The 12,241-nt window shown below is 46.4% G+C and overlaps 1 protein-coding gene across 5 annotated transcripts in view; it reads left to right on the top strand.

Moving 5' to 3' along the window:
• Positions 1-12,241, top strand: part of LOC126524341 (polyamine-transporting ATPase 13A3-like) — a 358,071-nt gene that overhangs the window by 189,777 nt on the left and 156,053 nt on the right. For 4 of the 5 annotated variants that reach the window (XM_072287408.1, XM_055067260.2, XM_072287407.1 and 1 more), the window contains 2 exons: positions 5,020-5,175; positions 10,138-10,295. In XM_072287408.1, coding sequence (XP_072143509.1) covers positions 5,020-5,175; positions 10,138-10,295 — 314 coding nt within the window. The remainder of the gene's footprint in view (positions 1-5,019; positions 5,176-10,137; positions 10,296-12,241) is intronic. The other variant, XM_072287406.1, reaches the window with a different exon arrangement.

The raw sequence follows: 12,241 nt of genomic DNA, 5'->3' as shown, positions 1-12,241 counted from the left end.
GCTCTAGTTACTGTATCGTATCAGTTCAACGAGCACAAGCTATCTTGGCACGCTGGAACGACACGTGCCTTGCCTTGCCCTCTATGTCCACTACCCCCTTTCCCTCGCTCTGGTATAAAATGCCCGCAATAAACATAACAGTTCACTGTTGTCTTGAAACGCCTGCTGTTGGTTTCTTCGACCGGGACCCGGTCGATACAGTTACTGGAACTGCAATATAATTGCTTGACAATTAATTGAATTCTAAAAGAGGAGAACACTTTCTCTCCCACAAGTTAGTGCGTTTTATACAAAGGGAGAGAGAATGCAAGAAGCAGAAAGGCAGGGAGGTCAACCAAAGCGTTCGCTACTGGGGATAGCTAACCCCCGTGCTGCAATGAAGTGCAAAGCAATGCACTGCGATGCGTCCATAATCTCTAGTATAGCGATAACTTGGGCTGGTTGGTGCATGTAATGAACGGGTAAATAATGAGTTGTGTCATAACATTACCCATATATAAAGCACATGGAACTAATGGTGTTGCATTCTAGGTCAAAAAGAAATAAAGCTTGAATCGTTACATCTCGGCACTGGGCATTCTTTCTTTCCGTATTATTTTTTCTTCTTTTTGACAGTACACACAGTACTAGCACGGTAATAGGTCCTTCATCTTCAGTCACCTTCCAGTAGTTTACACACATGTCGGTGCATGTTCGCGTTCTTTATTCTACCGTACAAGAACGAGCGCGCTTACCGGTCTTGGTTCAAGATGAAGCGCCAAATGTTTGTGATTACATCTTATCGCAAGAATTAACACATGAACAGTGAAGATTATGCGTAATCGATTTGTCTCAATGAATGGGCAGTTATTGTCAGAGACGAGATATTTTGTAAATATTAGGGGAATGAGTTAAACCAACTACATTGCAGTTCAGCAATGCCCTTTGACACTTGGGTTAATTGCTTGCCGCATTCGAAAATTTCATCCGACCGTTGTACTTGGATCTATAGGCCGCCAGCCCCCTTCGAGACCATTTGTTGCAAAATGTAAATGCCGTTACGGTCATTATACCACTCCCTGCGTTTCGGTACTGATTTAGAGTGCACACAATTTTTGGCGTATACAGAGCACCAATGTCATTCCCAGTGCACCAGCACCTGAATGCTGCAAGCTTGTTTACGTATGCACGTATGTCCACGGCTCTTCGTTCACTTAAACTACAACTATTAACTACGAAGCGCTTAATTTGAGAACATTGCGAGAACACGCATATATTTGCGCATATGATCAGCGAGGCCCATATGCGCGGCAAACTGCGACCGCAATAGAAGATGCGTATATATATTTATACGATCTGTTATTGCAGCTTTTGGTAGAAGGCTAGCTCTCACATTTTGTACGCATCTTCATAATGCGTACAGTTTGCGTGTTCAATAAAATATTGTTGGCTGAAACTTTACGAGTACGAGCGCTCATTCAGACAGCTTAAGTTTTCTCACAATAATAGGGATGTTCTCATAACAAAAATACGGAATTCTGTCTGTTTCGTCCAAAACAGTGTATAGCCGTACATATGATTACAGTGGAAATGTCCGTAAAGCTGAAAACGGAGAGCACTTTCCGTATATTAACGGCAGATTTTGCCGTATTTTTGAAATATGACATAGTTTCCGTATTTTTACCCTGCAGTTCTCCGTATAATGACGGAAATCCTCCGTATAATTACGGAAATTTTTTACAGTGTTATATGATGGGCACTATCGTGCGCGGTCTCAAGTGGCACATGTGTTTATGTTGCCTAAATGATGCCGTTGTGTTCCCACCTGATCTCGCGGATCACCTCCATCGACAAAGAGAGCTATTGCAAAATAATGCTTCTTTGATGCTCGTAATGTTACCATCTTAGGCTACGTCGTATCCAAAAAAGGTGTGCTTTCAGATCCGGGAAAGCTCCGTGCAGTTTTGGAGTTCACTAAACCAACCCCACCCTGAAGACACTACGCAGCTTGGTCGGCCGCTGCTCCTATTCTCTCCATTTTGTGAAAAAAAACTTCACTATCATCATCGCTGCTCTGACTCAACTGTTGGTTGAGTCAGACCCCTCTCCCCAAGTGCAGTCAATACAGATGCCAGTGGAGTCAGCCTTGGCGTGGTTCTCGCCCAACGCAGACGTGATTTTGATGAACGTGTCGTTGCTTATTCTAGCCGGACGCTCTCAAAGTCGGAACTATTCTCTTATAGAAAAGGAGTGTTGAGGTATTCTCTTGACTTTTACGAAATGTCGACTTTATTTATTTGGCCACCCATTTTATGTAGTAACGGACCATCACGCGCTTTGCAGTCTCTCCACATTGAAAGACCCTCTCTGTGCGCCTCGCACCCTGGACGCTCCGTTTGCAAGCGTTCGTCATCCGCGTCGTGTTCCGCTCTGGACCCAAGCACACCGTTGCCGACGCTCCCTATCGCTTGCAATTTCATCTGACCTACACGGTCTTTACCCATTCAACTTGGTCCTGTCAGCATTTGTCATCGATGACATATACTTTGAGGACCCGTGCCTTTTTTCGCTTTTGGAGTTCCTTGCTGTTCCTGCAGCTGTTCCGGCATCTAGGTCTCTACGGTGGCAGGCGCATCACTTTGGTATTCGCGACCAACTCCTGTGCCGTCGCAAGTGCCTCCCTTAGGGTCGGCAATGGCTCCATGTATTCGCGCGTCATCTTCGGGCTGATTTATACGCGTCGTTTCCCACTGATCCCCAACGTGAACACGGTGGCATGTTAGGGATGTACACCCACCTTCGGCTCTTGTCTTTTAAGCCTGGCATGTATAAGTTTGTTCGCAAGTATGTCCGCTGCTGCCTCAACTGCCGGCGCCGAAGGTCGCTCCCTCAATCCACTGCCACACCGTTACAGCCACTCCCTTGCCCATCCCGTCCGTTTTATCAGGTTGGAGTCTATCTAGCTTCTTTGTCGTTTGGCAGCGCAAACATCGACAAAGGACGGTGAAATAGGCGACAAGCAGGTACAAGCGCTGTCTCCTCTTTCGCCGTCCTTTATCCAAGTTCGCGCCTTCAAATGTCATCGATTAACACCAACTAGACCGGTCACATACCTTACTGTGCTTCCTTGTACCTCCTTGTAGCGAATCACCTCACACACTATGCATAAACTACTGCACTCCCATTTGAAACTGCATAAAGCATTGCATAATTTATACAGGCGGCGTTTGATGAACGCCGCCGCAAACTCGCTCCAGGAAAGGCTCGTCGTCAACGTGAGGACCAACGCCGTGAGGGAGCGCGAAGCCGAGGCGTTACAACAACGAAGAGCCGCGGATCCCCAGCTTCGCTTGCACCCCTCTCCACAGTGGTGGAAGAGCGTTAAATTTTTTATCTGAAGTCGTGACGTCCCTTCTATAGGTGTTTTACATCTACCGCACCACTAGCGCATACCAGCCTAAGACGAAGGGGATGACGGAGCGTTTAAACTGTACTCTTGGCGACATGCTCGCCCCGTGCGTCGCATCCTACCATTCCAGCTGGGATGCTCTGCTTCGGTTCGTCGCGTTCGCCTATACTAGCAGCCACTTAAGGCACCACTGGTTTCTCTGTTTTTTTTTTTTTACTGCACGGCCAGGAACCTTCCAGCACCATCGACACAATTCTGCCCTACCAGTCCGATTCATGGGAATGTGTTCCTGTATTTCACGCTGCACAGCATGCTGAGAAACGCAGTCAACTCGCCCGTTTTCTTACCACTGCACATTAGACACACCAAAAGCATCGACGTGTTGGCTCTTGCCAAAGCTCGCCTTCCGATTCTTTGGTTTGCCTGTGGGTTGCACCTGTAGATCTCGGCTTTTACTCTAAGTTTTCCCATGGTGGCATGACCCTTACCGTATTATTGTACTAACTTTCCCCGCTAACTATGCCGTAGAGCCTCTGTCGCCGTCTTCTGATCACCACGGCCGCAGTCGCGAAACTGTTCAGATAGATCAACTCAATCCCTTCTGCGATTCATATATGTAACCATATGCTTATATCACCAGAAGGCCATCTTCTTCTCCAGCGGGCAGTTGTAACGAACAAGAACCGCCGATCAGCAAGGCGTCTCTCCAACGTATTAAATACAACGAAGAAAAAGTATCGGTTGGTCAGGCGTATTACCAGTGTCTACGTCAGGGACCAGTTATGTATGCTCGCAGGGTGAAACCTCTGCACCGCGTTCGACCTCTCGTTCCTTACGTGCCCTATCAATAAACACCTTGACGCATTCATTAATTGTACTCAGCACGCCTTTCAAGCGTTTCCCCAAGCAGGCACTGGTCGATAGCTGTAATTGCTGCCTTAAGCACGTAGCTCATTACGGTATGCGCTCCTCAAAGTTCTCCATGCTTAGCCCTCGCGAATGCAAAGTTTACCGACTACGAGGAAGTTCTTGCAATCAGAGACGTGTTAACCAATTTTGGCGGTTGTCGTTGGCTTCTATACAATTCATACCAAAAGATTATATATACGCTTTATTGACACTCTGGATACAAAATAAAAAGAACATAGTCAAGCGAACCCTACATGCAGTTGGCAGTATTGATAAATCTCGTTACGTATAACGCATACAACCTTTGCGCGTTTTCTGAAGAGCCTGTTCAGGAAACATCCATAGCATTTAGCTTCCATAAGCCGCGTCGTATTACCGGAAGTTTTCTGGGCCGCACTGTTTCGGTGAAGGGAAGCCGCAGGGCCTCTGTACACTTTCCCTATTACTGATGCCCAATGATCCCTAACGTTCGGCACGCATGAACTCGGAGAACGATAGCAATTGTAGGAGACCAATAAATGCGAGGCTGGTCGGGAGCAGCGGGCAACACAATGGCAGCACACTGGGATCGCACAGTGGTTGCTAGGCGCGTGGAGTCCTTGGAGCACTGAATCAAGTAGCGCACTTTCAAGTGACTATCTTACGATTTTCAAAGCATGGTCCTGTCGCGTAATAGGTGAACTGATGATTTGGTGGCTTTCCGTCGCGTAAACCTGCCGCAGGTGAGAGCGTGCCCGTGGTTAAGACCCCATTGCTTCCAATCAACGAGGAATTCTCTGCCGAACACCACCGACGTCACGTGCTCTTCAGGGGAACGCACGTGTTGCAGACGCGCTACTACGGCAACAGCCGTGTCACCGCTCTTGTGGTACGAACAGGTAAGCACCCCTATCAAAAACGCGCTGGGCATAAGCACCACCCCGTTCTCACAGCCTATTCGATATTGTTCCCTACCTAAACGCTTATTGTAACGAGATAGCGTTGAGGGCCCCGTGTGGCAGAATTTCTGGCGTCGGTGTTTGTGTCCGCGCCAGTGACATTTACCGTGTGAGAAATATGATCCCGAATCACGCATTCCGATTCACGCAGGCACTCCTCGTGACGCATAGGCGTTACTGAACTAATTGAGTTTCTCCAAGTAGAATGAGTCTGAAAATTCGTAAATCACAACTTACACTCAACCAGCAGACATGATAGCGTCAGATTGTAATTTGAACGTACGAGAAAACATAGTTCTGTTACGCACAAACGCAAACACAAGCCCTTTTTCCAGCTCCCCTTTGACGTCTATGGTAGTAGGAGCGGCGTGCCCCGCTCGCTTCCTTGCGACACCATCCAGATGACGCTCGCCTCTGCACATCCGCATCTGCGGCGTCTGCGGGGGGGGGGGGGGGGGGGGAGGCTGGGTAACAAACAATAAAGAGAACCAGAAAGCTCGCCTTCGTGCATAGCACTTACGTCAAGCGTTACATAAGGTGCCGTTGCCAGGAAGCACGAGAAGCAGCCAGGAATCTTTGAATCCTATCGCGTTCCGTTCTTAAAGGTGAATCTTAAGCGTCCTCCAAACTTTTACAAGGACTTTCAGCGGCGGCCCCCTTGGGCTGCTAAATATGGACGCTTCAAACAAAATAATAATTTTGCTGTCTAAAATTATCAGGTCCAACGACATCAAAACGGTGCCATAATATTTGGTAAGCTGCTTTATTATATACTTATGCGCGCAGGTTTCAATTGAGGAAATAAAGCCGGCTAGCAATGATGACATATGCACGCAAGGTAGTCTTACACGAGCATCTAACCCTAGTTCCATGATATAAATAAATACGGTTATTCTGACATGTGTACATATACAACAATGTATAATGCCAACGAGATGAGGCAAAAGGAAATGGACAAAGCATGTTTCCTTACTAACCCTACATTACGCCTCGTAAAAATACGGGTCAGAAGAGAGGTCGGAAAGAAACGTTCAATAACAGTTCAATTTAAATACATCGCAGATATAAATTCATCAAAAACATTTCCCAGTTACATGCAAACCTTCGTAATAGATGTAATAAAATATAAACAATTCCATCTTGTGTTAACCATATGATCACTGAAACTAAGCATATCAAAACGTGAATACTTCAAGCACAAATTTCAAGTAAGACTAAACGATGTGCATAACGTTACATGTGGAGTGTAATAAAGTACAATTAAGCAAAAAGAGTTAGACATCGCAGGTGATGGGATAAGAGCACACGCAGAAAAATATACCGAGGAAAAAACACCACAACGCTTCAACTGGAATCAAAAAGTAATCTTAATTCCCTTTTAGAATTGAATATAGATCTGCTCAATTCTGCAATTTCGAGTACAAAAGAAAGATTACTACATGTTTTTATTATTTGACGATCTAGTGACTGAGTGCCATAATTGGCCTTCGCTCTAATCGAAACAAGTGAGATTGTTCGTAAGTTATAGTGAATATCACGGCTGGGGTACATATTGCTGAAAAAAAACTATTGTTTATTACGAAGATAGACAAGGACCGCTAGTTTAGACCTATATCACTCAGTAAAACGCATTACGTGAATAACAGAGAATAAGTTATTATGGCTACCTTGCCTTCTCGTTAATAGTTTCAATGATTTTTGTTGCGTGATTATCAATTTTTTTGCATCAGTCTTAGTACACTTGCCGCGAACTAAGTTGCAGTATGTGAGGTGCGAATAAACTAGTGAAAAGTATAGCTGCCTTGCTAAAGAATATGGACGAAGATGGTTAATGCGGCGGATAACACCTATGGATCGAGCCATTTTCATTTTGACATGACTGACGTAATCAGACGAGCTCAAATTGTTGCGGAAGTGTACACCCAGGAACATGCAACAACTATTACGTGCGATTTCTGAGTCATCGAAATAGAGCTTTGGGTTGTGCTTTATTGCTTTGTTTTTCGCGTGGAATAGTATGAAATTAGTGTTTTAATGTTTAATGTCAATTGATTTCCAATAATCCAAGCATGTAATTTGTCAAACCACAAATTCGCTTGCTAGGTCTGCTAGGTTCTGCTATTTCTGAGCCAGAAAAGATGTTAGTATCATCAGCGTATAGGATAATGTTCGAAGTTGAAGAAATGTTTACGATTGTCATTTATATACGTAGTGAATAGGAGCACCTAAAATGGATCCCTGACTTCAACCATATTTTAATGTACCATGGTCAGAGCAAGTGTTATGTACCCTGGTGTACTGTTGTCTTCCCGTCAGGTAGCTTTCCATTAGGCCTTTTGCGATACCACAAATTTCGTAAAATTCTAATTTTGTTAGTACAATACCATGTTGGACGGAATCAAACGCTTTGCTGAAGCCAAGAAAGAGACCAATAGTAAAAAGTTTCATTTAAATGTTTTGAAATATGGCATTTTTTATATGAAGTAATGTGATCTCAGTCGACTTGCCGGGTTGGAAGCCATATTGATGATCACTTATCACATTCTTGGTGGAAAAGAAACCAAAAAAGACTCGTGTAAAATATTGTTTTCAGCAACCTTAGAAAAAAACTGGCAGAACATATGCATCCCCAAATTACATTGAACATTGTTAGAAATACGGATCGGTGTCATCACATGTCAGATTATTTACGTCCACGACGTCTGATCGCAAAGTAACGAACGTTAAGCTGCAGATTTTGTTTTGTTTTCTATTTGTTTATATAAGCGCAGCAGTAGGCAACACTTTCTTTAATTCATTAGAATTATTAGTATAATTTCCGAGAGCTATGAATCTAACCGCATTCCCGCCTATATACCAGGGTCACAGGGTAGTTCACGGTCTAATGGGCAGCGCATCCGGCTGCTGCACTAAGGCAACAGCTTTCAACCGCAACCATCGCACAAACGTGGGTCTCTGAGTAGGAGGCAATATATTCACGCCGACGTGGGTCACTGTAGACGCGGGACTTGGTAGGTACAGCTGTTGGAATCTCTTTCAACGAGTTCACTTGCACGAGTTCACCTTTTAACTACTTGGCGCATGCGCAGCGGGAAGTTCATGAAAAATCCCCTTCCCCACAAAGACATCTTCAAAGGTGTGTCTGAGCACAACAAAGCAAAGTAGTAGTTGGCAGACAGTGCTTCTCCTCTATTGCTTTCTTGTCTATGTTCACGCTGTTTTTCACTGATTGATTCTCACCAACTAGCTCGCATTCGTGCCTTTTTTAAGCTCTCTGGCGCCGACTTGAAGAGCTGGGCATGTGCCACTCGGTCTGTGCTGCTCTCAAATGAGCCTATTTGATGCAAACTAGGGTCGCCGGGTGTGTGTGAGTTGGTGTGTGCCGCTCTTCAGTGAACGGTTTTGAAGCCAATTTGAGTAACTAGGTGGGTGCCACTGGTAATGTGCTGCTCCACAATGACGAAAATGGTCCGTTAAGTTTCTCCTACGCCGACTGAAATTGAACCCGCCTCACAAGTGTTCCCGAAGGACAGCAATCAGACGCATTCGCAGGCTGTACCATAAGTGTACTGGGTATGTGCCGCTTTACAATGAACATCTCGCCAACTTGGCTCCCTGGGTACGTACCACTGAGTGTGCAGCAAGGCAGGGAACAATGCTCACCGTTAGCAGGCACCAACGCGCCATACTTCCCGTCTCGGAGTTCAGACGCGGTCTGCTCGGTAGTGCCAATGGATAGCGCAGCGTATCGAGAAGCAGGCGCGAGCGAAGAGCCCGGTTTCCGCATGACGCGTTTCTCGGCATCCGCACGCAGGAGTGCGCGCGAATAAAACCGAGGACACCTTAGAGAAGGGTTAAGTGATTAAAAAAATGCAGACAAAATGCACTGCGGAACTAAAAAAAAATAATTGGCAGAAGAGCAGTACCTCCGAGCGAAAGCACGAAACCGAAACATAATAAACCAATAGAGTTATTATCAAAGCAATAGCAACTGCCAGATAATACATGGAGTAGTACCCTTTCTTTGCCTACTTTCATCAGACTAGCTGTGTTTCTCCCCACAACAGAGCTTACTATTAAACATTATTCGCACAGATAACCTGGAATGCCAACATAATCCCGTGCGAATTTTCCATTTTTTTTCTAACAGAACAAGTTGTCTCCGCCGAAGCACGTCGTGCACGAGGCCTGTACTTTAGCCGGGCTCCTCTCTGGCGCTTCTTTGAAGAGCGGCTCATACGCAGTGACAGACATCCAGCGACACAGGTTGCTGTCAAAGAAGCTCATTCAAGAGCGCCACATACCCAGTGGCACATAGCCAGTGACCCTTGTTGGCGGGTGTTATGAGCCACGACACCGGGAAACCCTAACTGTTAAAACCATCTAATTTAACTATGGCGATGGAAGTGATGACTGCCGAATTAATTGTCATTTTATCATCTTCTCCGGCCGTGTTCTTCTTCTTCTTCTCTTGTTTTATTAGCGTCAGAGCGCAACGGTTACATACAGAAATAAATGCGCGAGAGTGCGTGTAGGATCCTAAGAATGCTCTTCGCATTAATATGGATGGCCTTTGGCGAACTATACCAACTCGCCGTGGCTTTCGCTTTGTGCTCCTAAACCCAAGGGTGCGGGATCAAATTCCGGTGGTGGTAGCTGCATTTTCATGTGTGGGAGATACAAAAACACCCGGGTACCTTGCATTGGGCGAAAAGAACGAGAGGTGGTCAAAATTAACCCGAAGTCCCCCACTACGGCGTGCCTCATAATCATACTGCTGTTTTGCCGCGTAAAACTACAGAATTTATTTCCAATTTAAACTATGCATTTGGCATACGGGTTCGCCAAATCTCAAGTTCACTACGCATTGCAGAGCTGATAATGACCTCCGTCGGCGCGCAGGCTTCTCCACAGCCAAGGGATCACTGGTGCGGTCCATCCTGTTCGCCCAACCAGCTCCTTTGCGTTTCTACAGGGACGCTATCCTGTTCGTGCTGCTGCTCTTCGCCGTAGCCAGCATCGGGATGGCATATACTCTCTACCTCTACATCATCAGGCAGGCAAGTACACTCATCCTAAATGGACTACTCTGCTTCCAAAGCACACAGGGTGAGAGCGAGAATGCCAGGTGAAAGGTAGCTCCACTCGCTGAACTGCCATCAGTAAAATCGTACACACGACACTCAATCCTGTGCAGCTAGAATTCACACTTCAGTTTAGTCCGCCTCAGGCAAACTATTTTTCTCAAGGTATGATCTATGAAAGCGCACCGTTCACTAATGAACCAACTTGCGTCGTTCTCAGACGCAAACCATACATTAATTACTCTTCTTCTTGTTGAAGTTGTTCCTTGTATCCTCTTGATAGACATCGAAAGAATACAGGGCCCTCTAGCTCATCCTTTGTAAGCCACATCCTATGTCACAAGCTCTTTGATTAGTTACATTTCGAGCTTGTCTCCGGGATATCGCAGGTCGCATTTATGCGCATAGGCAATGTGTAAGGTCGGGCTGCATGTATTCCGTTACTGAAACTCCCGTACACATCATAAGAGAATTAAACATGGACATGGTAGTTGTAAGACAAAGCCTCAGCACTAACCTTCATATGCAGCATTTATTGTGGTCTACACCACGTTTATGCATAAATCAACGTGTAGCCCAGTAGCCATGGCGTTGCGCTGCTAAGCACGAGTTTGAGAGTTCGATCCTGGCCACGGCGGCCGCATTCCGATTAGCGAGAAATGCAAAAATGCTCGTGCGCCGTGCATTGGGTCACACTGCTGAAAGCCAGGTTACCTAATAATCTGAGCCCACCCTCCCCCCTCCCCCTCCCCCCTGTGCCACTACGGCGTTCCTCATATTCAGTTCGCGGTTTCGGCACATAGAACTCCAGAATTTAAATGATAATTACTTCAATATTATTTCGTTGCAGAAGTGACATATCACGGTGTATGTACAATACTTACAAAAGAAATAGCGATGCATAAAAAGGTTGCTGTCGCGACAAATTCCCTTGCACAGGTTAAATCTTCTTCTGACTGGCGTTACTCATGGTTGCGTCGCAAGACTCGCCTGTTAAGGCGCCGTCTCTGCGCTAACTACAAGAGAGGTGGACTCGCCGCAAAAATAGGTGTCAGCCGGGACACATGCACGACATGTGTGGGGACACGCAAGTCCACGCCGAGCGATCTCGTAGTTCACATCGCCAAGCCGACGTGAGGGCCCTCTGTAGCGTGGCAGCAGATTTTCAGACAAGCCGATGCGACGACATGGTCTCCATAGGAGGGGAACGCAGCCAGGAGGAAATCGAACGTCCCGATATTGGCTGCCGTACGAAATCTGCACGGCCTGAGACTCAGTGAGCCGGGAGCTGGCAATCTGGCTTGCCGTGCGAGCCTGGACGAAGACGTCTTGAGCATATTCAGTGGGAGTGTTCATCGAGGAAGGAACCTGTCTATCAAATGGCAAAGAAGAGTAGCGGCCGAACAGAAGGTAAACGGGTAAAAAGTCAGCGGTCTCGTGACGAGACGAATTATAGGCGACTGTCACGGAAGGTAACGTGGTGTTTCAATCGCTGTGGTCGTCAGAAACATACAGAGGCAGCATTTCTGTGAAAGTGCGATTGAGCCACTTCGTCAGTCCGTTTGTCTATGGGTGATAAGCGGTGGAAAGCTTGTGTTCGGCAGAACAGGAGCGAAGTAGGTCCAAGCCCTCTAACAAGAAGGTGCAGCAGCGATTAGTGAGGAGGTGCCGAGGTGCGCCGTGATGAAAGTTGACGTCATGTAACAGAAAATCTGTCACCTCAGTTGCACAGCTTGTGCGAAAAGCTCGCGTGATCGCATACCAGGTCGCGACAATCAGTCGCGACAACGACCCAATTATTGCCAGATTTCGACGTCGGAAAAGGGATGAGAAGATCGAGACCAACGCGAAAGAATGGTTCTGAGGGCACATCGACGCGGTGAAGGCATCCAGCTTACAGCATAGCAGGTTTTTGACGGCGA

The sequence above is a fragment of the Dermacentor andersoni genome, chromosome 3 (genome assembly GCF_023375885.2).
Source record: "Dermacentor andersoni chromosome 3, qqDerAnde1_hic_scaffold, whole genome shotgun sequence".
Lineage (NCBI taxonomy): Eukaryota > Metazoa > Arthropoda > Arachnida > Ixodida > Ixodidae > Dermacentor > Dermacentor andersoni.
The sequence above is the reverse complement of the archived record's forward strand: the minus strand, read 5'-3'. Positions and strand labels throughout refer to the sequence as shown.